General features: G+C 37.3%; 1 protein-coding gene and 1 pseudogene across 1 annotated transcript; both read right to left on the reverse strand.

Moving 5' to 3' along the window:
- Positions 1-2521: 2521 nt before the first annotated feature.
- Positions 2522-4847, reverse strand: LOC146383136 (hyaluronidase PH-20-like; annotated as a pseudogene).
- A 5493-nt stretch (positions 4848-10340) lies between these two features.
- Positions 10341-14595, reverse strand: LOC146383137 (hyaluronidase PH-20-like). Its single transcript, XM_084934315.1, has 3 exons — positions 12863-14595; positions 12293-12382; positions 10341-11541 (listed from the first exon to the last, which is right to left on the reverse strand). Exons 1-3 carry the CDS (start codon positions 13775-13777, stop codon positions 11212-11214), a joined length of 1335 nt encoding a protein of 444 aa, XP_084790441.1. The 5' UTR covers positions 13778-14595; the 3' UTR covers positions 10341-11211.
- Positions 14596-16223: the final 1628 nt, after the last annotated feature.

Here is a 16223-nt window from a genome sequence, read left to right on the forward strand (position 1 = left end):
GGTGGGGTAGGATCAGCATGGGAAGCGAGTGCGTTTCCTCAGTGAAGCATCAGTATGGTCAGCAGAACATTCAGTCACAGCCAGTGACCTAGAAATGCTCTGCAATCCCCAACAAAGCAGAAGTATCAGGACAATAAAGCTCTTATTACCCCCGGACGACAGTTTCCATCTGACAGAACAGATTATACAGGCAGCTGAGCTGAGCCAAGCTGGGCCAGGCTGGGACCAGACTGCCAAAGCACAAAGGGTGACGGCTCTACCAGGAAGAGACTGTGGATCAGTTCTTTTTTGACAGTTTATACATGTACAGTGAGGCCTCACGGTGGAAATAGTATCACCAAAGAGTGACGAAATTATGTTCACCTGTCTTGTTCAACTTTCCCCTCTACACCTAACCCTATGCTGAGGTTTAGTTAACAGTGTTGGATGTATTTGTTTATTTTTTAAAATGACTAAAATAGTCGCAGAATTTGTCTGACTGTGTAAATCACTGCACAAAGCTGCAAAGTAGTTATGTATCCAATCCTTTGATTATGTCTGTGCATGTAATTGTAAGGTCACTTAGCTAGATTTCAGAGGACAGCTGTTACACTGTGATTCAGTATTATGTTTTTGATCATAAATGTCTGTCAGCTGTTTAGGAGCTCTAGTTCAAATGTTAAAGACGCACCTGTAAGATAAGTATACCAGTGCTGAGATACCAGTGAAGAGGAGAACAGGACCCCTGGTTTAGTTATTCTTTTTTTTTTTTTTTACAGTCTTTAAATCCAAATCTAGTAAAACTATAAGATGTAGTTTTATATATAAAGCTAACCAGCAGTGTATAATCTAGCTGCAACATTAAGGTGATATGCAAATCACCGATAATTATCTGGTAATACAATGTTTTGAAAAGTACCAGCCTGCATATGGAGTCTTACTTTTGTTTGCCTGTTTTGTTTGATGACAGTGTTGTTTTATGTAATTTCATCTGAATCTAAGTAATAAAAAAGTAGTGCCTATTGTTTTTCTACAGCAGTTTACTTCTGATCACATTCTAATTAACTGTGTAAGAATCAAAGAAAAAAACAAAACAAAACAAAGAAGGAAAAAAGCTCAGAATTTCAAATGGTTGCTAAACTTTCAAATCACAGCAGAAACCAGGAAGAGAACCCAGACATAAAATATTCATGCAGCCCACAACAGGCAGGCAGATACTGAATTCTTCTGAATGCTGACCACTCCTGAATATAGATGAGAGGACGTGAACAGAAGCCAAACATGTGTTCTAACATAAAATGTCACTGTGCCCTGGAATTCAGTTATTCACACAACTAAACAATGAGTGAATGTCTCAGTACTGCACTCTGCACATACCACAATACAGCACATTTTTACAGTGGACAATGCATCTTGTTGTCACTTTAACGTTTTGAATCATTGTATTGAGGCAGGTTAGTCTCCACTTATTTCCAGTCTTTATGGTTAGCTAATCTAACCAGCTGTAGCCCTGTGTTTAACATGTGGATGTGAGTGTGGTAATAGTCTTCCACTCTGCATCCCAGTTAAACTTTTCCTGTAAAATATGAGCACTTTTAACTCAAATCTCCCACTATTATAAGTGATCATCTTTTCTAACACTTAGGGTTGAAATACCACAGTAGTAATTCTTTCTGTTTTTTATGGCAGAAACATTTATGGAATTGTAGAATTTTTAGCATGCGTATTCTTGCATGCAACTTTATTTTTCAGTGCAAGAAAAATGCCCTTTCTGGACCTCATCAAAATTCAGTTGAATGTCTTGCTTATTCAAGTTGTTTGTAATGCATATCTTTTTAAGAGGTGCAAAAAAATTTGATTTGGAAATAAAATGATGTTCTTTTTTCAGATAGAAAAGGGGGTTGCTTAAGTTGGTGTCATAGAAAGAGCACCACCTGTGTCTGTTATTAAAACACACCTGACACTATATTGTTCAAAAATCCTAATGCTAAGCATGTTATATTCACTACTCACTAGTACAGTGACAAAGAAATTATGTTAGTTGCAGCTGATAATTGTTATCATAGTTATTTTATTAACCAGCTGGCTTTAAGTACCACAGCAGATAAGAGCCAATGCGAGGGCCAGTAGAGGGCCTGAGGTTGTTAATTTTAGCATCACAATGTTGCATTTTTTATTGATTACATTTTGGGAGGCTTTTATTGTGTAAATGCCTAATAATAATAGCATAAGGCAGTATTTGGTTGTGAATTTTGTGCTGGTAAAAACTCCTACTGTGGTGACCTCTTGTGGCAAGATAAGAGCCATTATGGAACATGGCACAGGATATACCCAGTTCTTTCTGATCTTTGGTGTCAATTATCGGTATATAATTGACAGGTAATCACAAAAACACAGGTTAAATCCATTTTAACCCTTTTTTAGTTTAGACATATTATATGAAAGAAGGCTGTTGAAATGAAATAAAAAGTTCCTTTAAACAAACTTATGATCGTCTATCCAGCAGAGGCAAAGGCAAACACACATACACAAACACACTCACTTACTCACTCACAAACACCCACACCAAGACACACGAATATAAATGTACATGGAGGATGGAGTGTGTCCTATCAGCAGCGCGGTTCCTTGTGTTGATGACTGCGTCGTGAATGACATTGAGCGTAATGACCGACCGGCATGGCTTTTCAGTATAGCACATGCAGTCAAAGTTTTTGTCGAACAAGTTGATGTCATCTTGTGAAAGACCACCGCTCACAGTCAAAGGTCCACCCCAGTGTTGCTGCTTGATCCGGTAGCGACATGAGTGCAGATGAAGGAACACGTCATCATCCCAGTGCTTCCTTATACAGCGACCTTGGCCCTGGCAAAGTGCATCACTGCAGAGGCGTGTTGCAGTGGAAACATTCACAATGTACATGTTCATAACCTGCTCCAAGTGATGTTGTGCATCGTTATGATTGAAGTCTTGCATGAAAGATACCTAAAAGCAACCAATTTCCTATCAAAAGTACAATCTACCTCTGTGTCCGTGACATTCATGTCTCCCCAAGATATGACGCCAGCAGCGCCCAGAGCAGCAGCTTCTCCAATGGTGTTAACCAGATCAAACTGCACAAACAGAACAGAAAGAGTCAGAGTAATGTTGACTGATAGTTGAAACTCATTATTCATGTATAAGACTAAAACAAGTCTATTCCCTAAAATACATACTTTGGAGCAATTACCTAATTCCCTGATAACATGTGTTTGTATGTGTGTTTTTAAATGTCATGTATTGTTACAGGTTTTTATGAAATCATTGTTTAAGACTGAGTGCAGGCACGTGGGTGTAATCCTGAGTATAATGGAAGATTTGATGGGAAATTAAGTAAACAAACCATGTTTATTGTTGTTCCCTTAAAGCTTTAGTTTAATCCAGTGAGTAAATAATACACTTATTAGAGTTAAAACTTTTATAAAGATAAGGATAACAAAGAATGTAGCTTCAGGACAATTAATACTGGTTTCACTTTTGAAGGCTTTTAAAAATTGAAACATAAGAACAAAAAACAAAAGCAAACAAACAAAAAACTGAATTGTATGTTTCCATGTACTCTGTGCTCTGCTAAAGTAGCTTTCCATGATTCACTGTCTACTTTGACATTAGAATGAATAAAGATGAGGAAAACATCTGCCTGAAAAAAAAAGTTTTTTGAATAGCCTGAAGCCTGAGCTATAGTGCTGGAAGATGTTAGTGAACAAAGTTTACTGTGAATGAGAGCCTTGTACTTAGAAAGTAGTTCATCCCTAAATTCTATGTTGGATGGCAGATACCTTTCATTCCATCAAGGATTGGTGAGGCACACAGAGCACAAATTGTTTCTCAAGGTAATATAATACTGTGTGTTGAGCAGTGATGTCTTACTTCTGACACATAGTCATCAATGCTGTCCTTGTACACAGGTCTTATGTAGGCATAGATAGGGATTGAATAGGTGCTTTGGGGGAGGGTTGATACCCTCATGGCTTCCTGGATGCGATGGCGAACAAACAAACGAGCTTTCCAGGAGTCTTTGAGGACCAACTCCAGGTAGATGGAAGGAAAGAGTGCCGTGGACTCTTTTCAGAGCCACAAAAGATTGTCATTCCTCTGCTTGTCAATATCAGGACACTCTCCAGTGAAGACCACCATGTCCTGGTTGTAGTCATAGTTATAGCAGTCAGGATACAAGTAGTAACCCCAAAGTCTTTTTGGCCTCAGTTTCTTCCCAATTTGGATGGATCGGACAAAATACCTCTTGGCTGCTCTTTCAAACACAATCTTTGCCCTTTCCTCTGCCTCATCTTTAGAAAGTGAAGTGTTCTTCTTTTTGACCTTTTTGATGGAAACCTCTCGGTAGATATCTTTGCTTCCCCAGGTTCGAATCCACTGCGGTCTCCACTCTTCAAAGTCAAGCACAGCCAGGCCAGGTCCATCGGTGGGAATATAGTGCTTGATGTCATCTGCAGCATTGTCATGGTGGTCCTGCATGTCTATTATTTGCGGCAAACCTTCATCATGCATTTCTCCAGTGTCTTCGTCAATATAGGGAAAGATGTAAAATATGGAGATGCTTTGGTTGGTCACCGTTTTCAGGGTGCTGCTGACAAAGCTGAAGTAGGAGAGGTCAAGGGGCATACCAAAGTGGATGTTACACAGTTCAGTTGGAGCATTCAATGTGAACATGAAGTGATGGCCAGGAAGGATGGGGTAAGGACCTACAGGAGGATATCAGGGCCATTGCGCTGACAAACAGGAATAAAAAATGCTGTGTTTCATGGATCAGTTTCACTCCATACATTTTGTAACAAGAATGAGATCTGTCATAAAAGGAAACAAACACCATGTAGGTTCGAGGCCCTGATATTGATATTCATCTTGCTTGGACAGATTTGTGCTGATGCCAGACTTATTGCTCTTTTTCTGTCTTCAAAAGGGGCAAAGTATAAAAGATGGAATTTCATTATTGAATCATTTCTTAATTTTCCCAACATTTTCTTGTTCTTACCACATTCCAACATTTCTTTTGTATGCATGACAACAAGACGGGCTTGCCCCTGCATGTTCACGAAGTGACGACTTCAGTATTTAGCTTCACATGCAAAGACACTAAATTCCTAAATTCCTTTTGCAGGAGCAAAAGTTTTTATAAAGCTACATTAATAAGAGCACTTATTAATAACACCATATATCTAAACAAAATTCCATCTTATAAAATCTTCCAAAACAATAACTTTTGGAAGATTTACAAATGTTGCAAATACAGTTACAAACACAATAAAATTGCTAAATCTTCATCAACAAAGTTTTTTTTTTCTTCAAATTTTCAATTTTAGTTTTATTGAACTTGATGAACTAATGGTATATATTCTTGTTAGTAAATGTAAGAGAAGTTGGGTTAAGTAATGGCAGGGTGCAAGTCTTTAGAGCATCTTATTGATTCAATGCTCAAGATTATTTTTCACACAAAGCGATTTCACCAGGATTTAGTTTTTTTCCCCCATGCTTTGCAGACAGCAGTGAAACCTTATGACTTGCTCTTTTTTTAGCAGAAGATGTGTTGTGTTCTCAATATACTGAAGAAAAAGAGCTGACTAAGCAATTGCTTGGCTTTCCCTTTGGTCTTCCCTTGTTGTATAACAGAAATGTAGCTACTCAGTAGGTACAGTTAATGTCTCTGATGTTCTCAATTCACTTGGAACAGTTACAAAGTTACAAGAAATATTGATAATAGCAATGTGAAATTTCCACAAAAGGTTTCCACTCTGAATTGCCAAAGGCTGTGGGGGGATATCTTTTTATCCTTAAGAAATGAAATCATCACTTGAAAGTATTTTGTATTTACCTTGGTTACCTTTGTTTAATATAATTAAAATGTTTCTGTTGATCTGAAATATTTAAATGAGTTGATTGCAACAACTAAATAAATGTTAAATGGACTGCTGTTTATATAAAGGTTTTGTATTCTACTTCTACTTTACTATAATAGCAGTCACTTATGGTGATAAAATGCCCATCCCTACGAGTTTGAAGGCAATGTTTGGGCTCAAAATGTGGTTTTAGTGTCAGGCTTCCAATTAGGTTATGGTTAGGTTTAGGCTGAGGTTTAGGATTAGGCATTCATTTTTGATGGTTAGCGTTAGGATAAGCGGCTAGTGTGTGTGTGTGTGTGTGTGTGTGTGTGTGTGTGTGTGTGTGCTTGGGTTAGGAACCACTAGTAAGCCTGCAGTATCAGAGCGAAGTGCTCTACTTTGGTGAAATGGTATTATGAGGTCTTTAAGATAAGATGAGGCCTGATTATTTAAACACTTTGTATGTGAGGGGAAGGATTTAAAATTTGATTCTGGATTTAACAGGGAGCCAATAAAGAGAAGCCAGTATGAGAGAAATATGCTCTTTCTTGCTAGTACCTGTCAGCGCTCTTTAACCATCTATTCCTCAAATCTACAACTCTCCTAAGAAGAAATTAAGCCTTTGGATCAAATGCAGCATTTTGGATCAAATGAAGGCTTTTCAGGGAGTTTTTAGGACATCCTGATGATAATGAATTACAATAGTCTGTTGCCGGTTAACCTGATTAGTTTTCAAATGTTCATCCAATTGTTTTTTATAGTACAATTTACTTTTCACAAAAAATCAAATTTAAAATGAGTTAATATTTTTTTAACATTGTGTATCTTCTCAATTCAGACATTTAATATGTTTTTTGTTTTATTGTGAATAAAATATGGGTTCATGAGATTTGCAAATCATTAAATTCTGTGTTTATTTACATTTCAAACAGTGTTAAAGCATTTTGTGAACTGGGTGTAGTTTTGCAAGGACCATCCCTGGGATTAACATAGTTTTAACAGTTATTTAAAAAAAAAACCCTTGACCTTAGAAAATGTTTCCTAACCCACATAATGACAGTTTTATTTGAGTTCTATTTATTCAACACTACACTCTTGCCAAGTTATATTTAAAGTAGAAAGCACTTCAGAGGTGCTGGCAAACTTGACCCTATAATAAATCCCTACTAAACTCTCAATCAAACTTTAAATATAAACATGTTAATCAGGTAAATGAGATATCATTAATTATGTACTTACTTGTTCTGGGGGTCCAATTTGTTTTGGTCCAAAGTAAGCCCTCAGTGAGTAATTAATACCCATTAGTCTCCTCTTTAAATAAGCTCTTGCAAGTGCTTGAATTATAGGTGGAACACTTGTGGTAGCTTGTCAGAGCTGAATGATCTGCTTCCTTGAGGTGTTCCCTCCTTTTTGGGCTGTCTTGATGTGTTCCAGGTTCCCTCCTTACTGCCTGGAGGAAGATAGCTGAGGAACCTCTGGGTTGAGGACAATCTGTCCTACCACTCGCAGACAAAGTCTCTGTCCAGACACGCAAAGAATGTGAGTGTTTGAACTTGGTCATTTGTTTGTGGAAATGTAATAAGAAGGAAATCCACCTTTAGGTTAGTTATCAAAGTGATAAAATGTATGGACCAGGTGGCTGGTTTCACCAAAGATCTTTACTCATAACAACAGATTTTTAAATGTTGTTTTTACATAACAAAAGGAAGGGTATATTTTAAATTGTGCCAAGTAATTAAATTCTGTAAACTGTTTCTACAAATTACTAACTTTGATTAACACTAGTCATTTTATACAGACCCATAATGTTTCTGTTTCAACGTTTCTTACGCATACTCCATGTATATAGTTTCACTCACATATATGTATACTTATATGCTTTTTATTTTATTTTATTTATTTATTTGTTTTCCCCTTGTTGTATATTGTTTTCTCTTCTTACCTTTGCACCTTTGTGGTCCACCTACCCAATTTCATTGTGCAAGAAACTGCACAATGACAATAAAAAACTCTAAGTCTAAGTCTCATTTTAAGGAAATCTCTTGTTTGGTTAAGATTTGAAACCCAATAAGTCTACAGTACAAATAGTCTAACCTTTGTGGAACTATATACGGATGGGAATCAAGAACCAGTGCCCAGTAGTTCAGAGAGCACGATGCCATAGTGCAAACTGGATCCAGGACAGAAAGCAGCACACAGACAGCATGCTAACATTAAGCTAGCAAAGAATCCAGAGTAAAGTTAAATCTGAGCAAATGCTGATCTCACCCCAGCAGCCAGACCCTGAACTTCAACAGGTAAAAAAATGATGATCCTCCGTTTCTACCTGTTCAGGTTTCTAAAATAGAAACACTGTGTTACAAAGACTGGTTTTCCTTTGCTTTGTGCCCATACTTAGCTAATAAGAGGAAGATAATATGTATGTCCTCATTAGGATAGGTATTTGTGCTGGTGTGTGGGACTGTAACTGATAGGTTTATATTCTTAAATGATAATTGTGAGACAACATATTTAAGTTTATTTTACATAGAAACAGTAATGTAATGTACTGCATTACTGTAAGAAAAATATTCTGTATAGTATGTGTAATACGTTACTCTTTTGAGTATCAAAAAATGACCCCAACAGTGATCTCAACAAAGAGGGGAAATACCTCCAACATGCAAAAGCATTTGACCACATAGCAGGCAGTCAGTCTGCAAAATAGTAATATTGTAATTCTGTTTAGCAATCATGATTACAACAGTGAGAATTGATAAGAGAATTGAATCGATAATGGAATCAGAATGGCTAAACTCTTATCAATTCCCAGCCCTAGTTCTTTAGTTGTGGAAAAAATCTTCAATTTTTGAAACAATGTAATGTTTATTTTTATAATGTTGAGTTTCAGGTTCTTGGGAGGCAGATAGTGTTGTGTTGTGTATTCTTCTATCTGTGTATGCTTTTACTGCATTACATGTTTGGGATCATTGCCATGCTGTAAAAGGAAACTGTTGTCAGGCGGGACGGACTCAGGCGTAGACTGAGGAATACAGTTACACAGTTCTTTATTAAGCAACACCAGGTGCTCTATATACAGGTGGGGGGAAGGTGGGGGTTTCCAGGGATCCACTGGGTTAGTGGAAATGGGATCACCACACTCACTCAGCTCCTCTCGCTGCTCGCGGGGAATTCCTTCCTCACACTCAGGGGATCCAAGGTTCATGATTCGGGACAGGTCCGGGAAATCTATTTACAAAAACGAACGTTAATTCCAAAGCTAGCACTAGGAGAACCAGAAGTCTGCAGAGCTGAGCTTTCACTAACATGAGTTACTCAATATTCCAGCGACGAGTAGCTCAGCGCTCCTGCCTTATGAAGAGGCCAGCAAACAAAGTGATGAATCACAGGTGGGTGATTAACTGCAGGTGTGTGGGTGAAGGCGAGAGCCCAACATGAGCTCCGCCCAGGCAGGGCGATAGTACCGCGCACAAGAAAGCAAAAGCCAAACCAAAATATTTGTAGCCGCGGGGCTGACCGGGCAGGCGCAGGGACTGTGGCAGCTGTTTCAAATCACAGTCTTTCCAAAATCTGACTTTACTTTTCTGGGTTATTAATCCAGAAAAGTAAAGTCCAACATCATTAATCCAACATCAGTGGCTGAAAACCAGCCTCAAAGCACAACAGAGCCTCCTGTGTGTTTTACAGATGGCTGTAGACACTCACTGTTTAACCTCTCTTTTGACCTCCTACTTACTTATTGACAATAATGTTTAGCAAACATTACAAATTTGGTTGTTGTCTAATTTGGCATTCTTCTGCCTTTTATTCCCATTTCCCTTTGTTAAGAATGGCCTCCTGATAACCACCCATGAACTGTGACCATTTCTGATAAAGCTTTAACTATGGATGGATCAACTGAAGAGCCAGAAACATCTCCCAAATTCTGTATTAGGCCCTTGCTGGATTTTCCTTTTTTCTTAAGGACATGACTTTTAGATCCTGTCCATCTGTTGTACATTTTTCATACATTAAAATGGGAATAAATTAAAATAAAATGTTTTTACAACATATAATGTGGCTACATATAAATTTTAAAAGGAGTTCTTAGCTAAGTTATATTTCTCATATTTCTTTATTTCTTATATTTTGTTTTGTTTTTTCTTTTTCTTGTATTTTGTACACCACTGTTGCTTCCTTTAAAAATGGCCAGGCACAAGGACTAGACTGAAAATCACTGAATAAGGAGTCAGTGTCCAAGGAAAATCTTTAAAGACCTTCAGAAAGCCTGGAGAACTTTAAACATTTTTTAAGGAGTATGGAAAAAATAACATATTTGGTCAGTCATGGGAAAGTTAGGATTATGGTGCAAATTTATGTGTTGCAAATCATTTTTGTAGGTTGTCACCATTAGTTGTTTTTTTCATAATTTGTAATAAAAATTTACTTTTAATCCCGTTAATAAACCTGGTAAAGTAGCTATATACTTAAAAAGATCTATCAAACACAAAACACACTCATTCTCTTTGTGACACTCGTGTTTATTTCATTCATCAAATCATTCTGATTTACAAGCACATGAATAAGATGCTATAGAAGAATGATGTCACTGTTCTGAGGACATGGATGTATATTTGCATGTATTTGTATTGTTGTTGCTCTGCTCATGTCATTTATTAAGGAAATGTCTCCATTTTTCTTTTGTATTATTTATTATTATTTGTTGATTCATACACTCAGCGGCCACTTCATTAGGTACATCTGTTGAACCACCCCATACTGTTAATGTGTCATCAGCCAATTAGGCCAGCAACTGAATTTAGGTGTCAAGATGACCTGCTGAAGTTTAAACAAAGCCTCAGAAGAGGCACTTTTTCTATTCTAACTGATCACTCAAAGCAATTTTCACTACAGGCCTCATTCACCCAATTATACACTGATGGATGAATCTGGGCCAGATTCAAAGTTCAAACCTATATGACTGGCCTATTTAAATTCATAAAAAATGACTGACAGTTGTGCTCAGATGTTTACAACACAGGTAATGTTTACAAATGTCTTTCCAAATAGTGTCTTTGTAATGTAACAGACAGAAGCTTCATCTACTCAACTTTAGATTAAGGTATATTTTTCAAAATTCAGTTTAGTTGAGCTGACTTTAGTTTAATTAAGGCACATTTACTTTTAAATAGTTAAAACTGAAGTTTAAAGTATAGCTTGTCTTAACAATTATTATTATTATTGTTGATGTTGTTGTTATTGTTATTAGTATTAATAGCACTATGTTTTGAGGGAATCATTTACTTACATTCCTTTCTGTTTTTGGAAAATAGATGAATGATAGATAATCACATGAAAGAATTCTACTTTCCTCACACATTAAATCCAAATGAGTTTCATGGTGGTTGGGTGTACTAGTTTGGGAGAACAGTTCCGCCCTGCGTAGCACTGACAGGTAAAGTTTTCAGCCCAGGCACTGAGGTCAGCAGCAGAAGGGAGGCCAATAGCCGCATACTTCCTATCAGCTCGTATGATGTGGAAATGGGTGGGGTTTAGGTGCAGGTAGTGGCGGGAGCTGTTGCTCTTCCGGACACAGCGGCCCTTCCCCTGACACAAGACTTCGCTGCAGAGCTTGGCGGCTGCAGTCACATTAGCAATGTAAGGGTTCAATGTGGATCTCAGGTACTTGGACAGAGCATCACAGGACGCCTGCAAAGACAGGATGGAGTTTATATGAGAGGTTCAGGTGTTCAAAAAGTATGTACAAAAAAAAATCTTAGAACTTCAAGATGAATGTCAGCAAAAATATTTTATTGGGGTAATTAAAGTCCAAGTAAAACATGTTGCTTAATGAATGTTTGTGTCCAAAGGAGGAACGTCAACTGGACTGAGAACATGGATAGTGGCAGTAAAACCATCTAAATGGTCGGTTTTATTCTTAAGTAGAATTTGCATTCAGTTGTGCCACTTTAAATTGGTTGTAAGACAATAAGATATTGTGATTGTGTGAACATCAAATGACGAGACAAAGATATACCAAATCAAAAAGCAGCTGCAGCAAATGAAGCTGCAATACCTCTTTCACATGTCTGGTAAACACAGATAAACAGTCACAACTGTTAGTTCCTCTTAAGAGAGGAAACAAAGGCATGTTAATTATTTGTTGATGCAAGGCTGGCCAGTTGTGTTCCTGTTTTCAGACCTGTGAAGAGTTACTAATATAGAGTTTTTATGGCTAAAGACAAATGCAGAAACTTCGGGTGGCTCGTGTGATACTTGAAGTCTTTTCTCTTCTCACGAAACAAACAAACACTGGATTTGCAATGTTGAGAAGGAATCACGTTGCTCAGCTGGTAGATTTTTAATGCTGACGTGTCAATATTGTGTCGAGTTAGAATATCCTTTAATGACAGGAGATCTGATCAAAACATCCAGTAAATATCAGTAAGCTGTGAATTACCTTGTTGTTGTAGTCTGAGGAACCTCCCCATATTATGACCCCAGAAGCTCCAAGTGCTGCAGACTCTCCGATCGTGCTGATTAGATCTCTCTGAAAGAGCAGGAGCAAAACATTTTTTTTTTAAATAAAAAGGCTCAAAGTAATTTAATGCCCTACCGTCGAGGCCCCCAAAACACCCCACAGCTTCTCTCTCATTCAGATCTTTTAGAATCCAGTATAGAAAACCTATAGATAAACCTTGGTAGAGTTGATATAAGGTACTACAAACTGTTCAAAGTGAATGAACTCCAAACCTTTATCACATTAGTTCTAAATTGAGTCCTTCATTCTCCTTTCAGAGCAGTATTAATTGATGTTTTTATGTTGTTTTCAAAAGTTTTTAAAAAATAATTCTTCATTTGTTGAGTTGTTTTTCTGTTGTGTTCTTGTGAATGCTTTTTGCTCTTACGTGAGAAATTTAATAACTATTTAGGTTCAAATGACAAAACCCTCATGTGATGGGCTGTTTATTGTAATCATAAAGACGAAGTGAATAATGTGCATAAATGTGATTTTAACACAAACACTCACCCTGGTCTGAAACTTTTTGGTCTGATCCCGGTACAGTGGCCTGCAATAGACATAGACTGGCATAACGTAAGGACGTTTAGGCAATGCTGCCACCCTCAGAGCCTCAAGAACACGGTTACGAACAAAGAGCGCAGCCCGGGGAGAGTTCCTCAGATTCTGGTGAAGGTAGACTGATGGGAAGAGAGCTGTGCTGCGTTCCCACAACCAAAGCATCTGGTTGTTCTGCTTGTGGGTCTTGTGGGAGCACTCTCCCGTGTAGCCAAGCTTGTTCCATCCATAGTTGTAGCAATCAGGAAACAGGTAGAAGCCCCATCGGCGGTTTGGACGCTCACCAGTACCAAGGCTAATGGTTTTTTCCATGAAGTGACGTCCAGCCCGCTGGAACTGTTTCTTTGCCAGTTTAAGAATTTGCTTTAATGATAAGAATGGGTGCATCTGCAGGGTACGACTGATGGACAATTTCTGATAAATGCGTTTTGAACCCCAGTTCTGGTCCCACAGGGGGCGCCAGGATTCCCAGTCAATGACAGCCAGCCCAGGAGAAGAATCCTGGGAGATGTAGTGATCTATTTGTTTTTGGGCTCTGGCCAGGTGCTCTTTCAGGTTGCCATTTTGGGGGACCCCACCGCTGTAGAGCTTATGCTTGACAGAATCAGCTCTAGGGTAAAGGCCAAGGCGGTCCTCATAGAAGATGGTGAGAAACTGGCCTGGCACAGCTGCGGGTGTCGTCACTGACTGGAAGGCTGCAGTGTCCAACAGGATGTGAAGACGTTTACAGTGCTCGACTGGCGCATTCCATATAGCCACAAAGGGATGGTTATTAATGAGTGGTGGCTCAGTTGGAGGTAGGGCAAGGGCTAAGGTGATAGATCCAATTACACAGAAGCCAACAGAGGAGAAGAAGGTTGGGGCCATGGTAATAGGTCTGGACAAGCAGGGCAGACAGTGGATAAAAGTCAGCAAACATCAACATAAATCATAGCTATTTTGACAAACTCTGTTTTCTCTTTAAAATAACCAAACTCCGTCTTCTTAAGATGGGCTAAAAGTGGGCACTTTTGATCACATTTGAAGTTATTTGAAATATGACTCTCGGTGAAAGATGACTTTTCATAATTTTTACATCTCAAACAATTAATGGAGAAAACAGTTATTAGATGCTCTATTAGATCATCAGTTGATACAAAATAGTTCTGAAAGAGCTCCACTTGAAGCTGCAGAAGTTAAATACTACTTTTATAATATGAATATAACAGGACACAAAGCTGTTTCTGCAGTTAGAATGTAAGATACTTCCTCCATTATTATTTTATGTCTGTGTGAAAGAGAAAGAGGAAGATAAATATGATATAGCTCTGCTATGTGCATGCGTTGTGCTCAGAGCTTAAAATGTCAGCAGTGGCCCCAATTTATGTAAATGATCATTATCAGCAAAACAGGGAACATTAGACAATTTTAGGTGCTAGAACATACACATAAGTGCTTGGAATGATGAACCAAATCTTGAAGTTCACCCAGTGGCTGAACAATCTGCTCTATTCACCTAGAGTAGTGTAAGGACACTCCCTGAGTGTTCAGAGTTCAAGTTCACTTGCCTAATTATCATCTGTAGGGGAAAATTTATGAAAACAGACTAATTGTAGTCCCTAACAATTTCATATGTTCATGCCATAAACTTTTATTTCATTATATATTTAAAAAATATTCATATTTATGACCAATTTTAAACAGCATATCATTTTAAAAATGATATTGTGTAGGAGAACTGAACATGTTATCAAGTCATGACTCGAAATGCCATTAATACACATTCTAAAAAATATTTTAAAAATATGATTTATTTAATTTTAGTGTGACTTACTGATCTCTAACCAGGAACAACAACAAAATAGATTTGGCCTTTTAGACTGAGTCCTTTGCAGTTCTTCTTTTTCCTCTTGATCAATAACCATTTATACTGACAAAATTAACTTTTTGTTTGTGGAGGATACTATTTGTAACCAGCAAAATAGTCATTTACAATGGATTTGGAATGATAAGTGCTAAATAATGATATAAAATAAAGATATTTGTAAAACCTTCCTTCATATTTGGTGTTCAGATAGAGCCCTTGTGAATGTGAATACATATGTTAACTACATTCTGTTTTTGATGTCCTTTTTGCTCATCCTGGTAAATCAATATACAATTAAAAATGAGTTAAGGATTTCACAGCATATCTGTAAACAAATTGTCCACATTTTAAAAAGATCAAATCTTTTTAATAATATCCTTTATCTTACTAGGTTATCTCACTATTCTTTTCAAATCAGTCAACATTTTTTGGATATAATGTAGTGTTTTAGCTCCTACCTGTTGCTGTCTTCAGTGGCTTGTCATAATACTTCAGTGTTTCTCAAGTAATTTTTTTGCTGTTTCATATGTCAGAGGAAACAGTTTCTTCTCTCTGGTAGATCCTTATCTAATTAAAATACTAACTGGTGAGTGGGTTTAGGGTGTCAGGTTAGAATAAATGATGCAAAGAATTTGGAAACAGTTTTGGACAAATACAATCAACAGTAAGATAATTTAGTGAAAAAAGGTTTTTAAAAAGTTGCATATTTGCAAGATGAAAGTAAAACTCAGAGTGCATGAAAAACAGAATGGTAACGAAAGTTAAAAAATAAACAACAAAAGTTAAAACAACAACAACAGCCTGGTTCATGTATAATATTTCTGGTTTGTACTGATTTATCACAAAAATGACACGATGATGGCAATATGTTTTTCATGCTTTAGCTTTGTGTCAATTTCATTTGTAAATCAGGAGATTGTAGTGCCTATAGTATTTTAGTTACTTAAGGTCTTCAGTGTTTTGACAACATAAATTAATCTTATTTTAACAGAAAAACGTATTTAAAGTCAAAACTTTTCTGTATAAAAACATATTTGCATACTTATTATTACTTATTACTAAATATTCCGAAACATTTTCTTTGTTCTTTAGAGTTTGTCTCTTTAAAAAAAAAAAGAAGAAGAAGAAGAAGACTTAGAAAGGTTTCCAAAGATTGGATCAAGCTGGGACTTGATGTTTGAGTTAAAAGGGCCTCTGAGCAGAAAATATTCTTGCCAGGGCAGTCATCTCACACCAGTGACTCATCATTATCATTAGTTCAGCCTTCTGTTCCTTTTTCTCACTAACTGGGTCTGAGGTTTAATGGCTGACTGTAGAAAAGGTAGTCAACGTTTTTCAAGACAGTTTTTTCATTGTTTGAAAACCTAATATAAAGACAAAGATAAATAATGTCAACTGAATGTGAAGCTGCCCCATCAGATTCATATCCAATCTGATCTGGATCAGCAGATGATCCATTTGGCTGCA

This window comes from Perissodus microlepis, chromosome 7, assembly GCF_051167445.1.
Source record: "Perissodus microlepis isolate ML-2025 ecotype Zambia chromosome 7, ASM5116744v1, whole genome shotgun sequence".
Taxonomy (NCBI): domain Eukaryota; kingdom Metazoa; phylum Chordata; class Actinopteri; order Cichliformes; family Cichlidae; genus Perissodus; species Perissodus microlepis.

Excerpts from the sequence above, each read along its gene's own strand:
- LOC146383137 (XM_084934315.1), bottom strand. The coding sequence starts at position 13,777 with ATGGCCCCAACCTTCTTCTCCTCTGTTGGCTTCTGTGTAATTGGATCT. Across the intron at positions 12,383-12,862 it reads CCAAAAAGTTTCAGACCAGG|AGAGATCTAATCAGCACGAT; the intron begins GTGAGTGTTTGT and ends CTGCTCTTTCAG. Across the intron at positions 11,542-12,292 it reads CCTCAGACTACAACAACAAG|GCGTCCTGTGATGCTCTGTC; the intron begins GTAATTCACAGC and ends CTGTCTTTGCAG.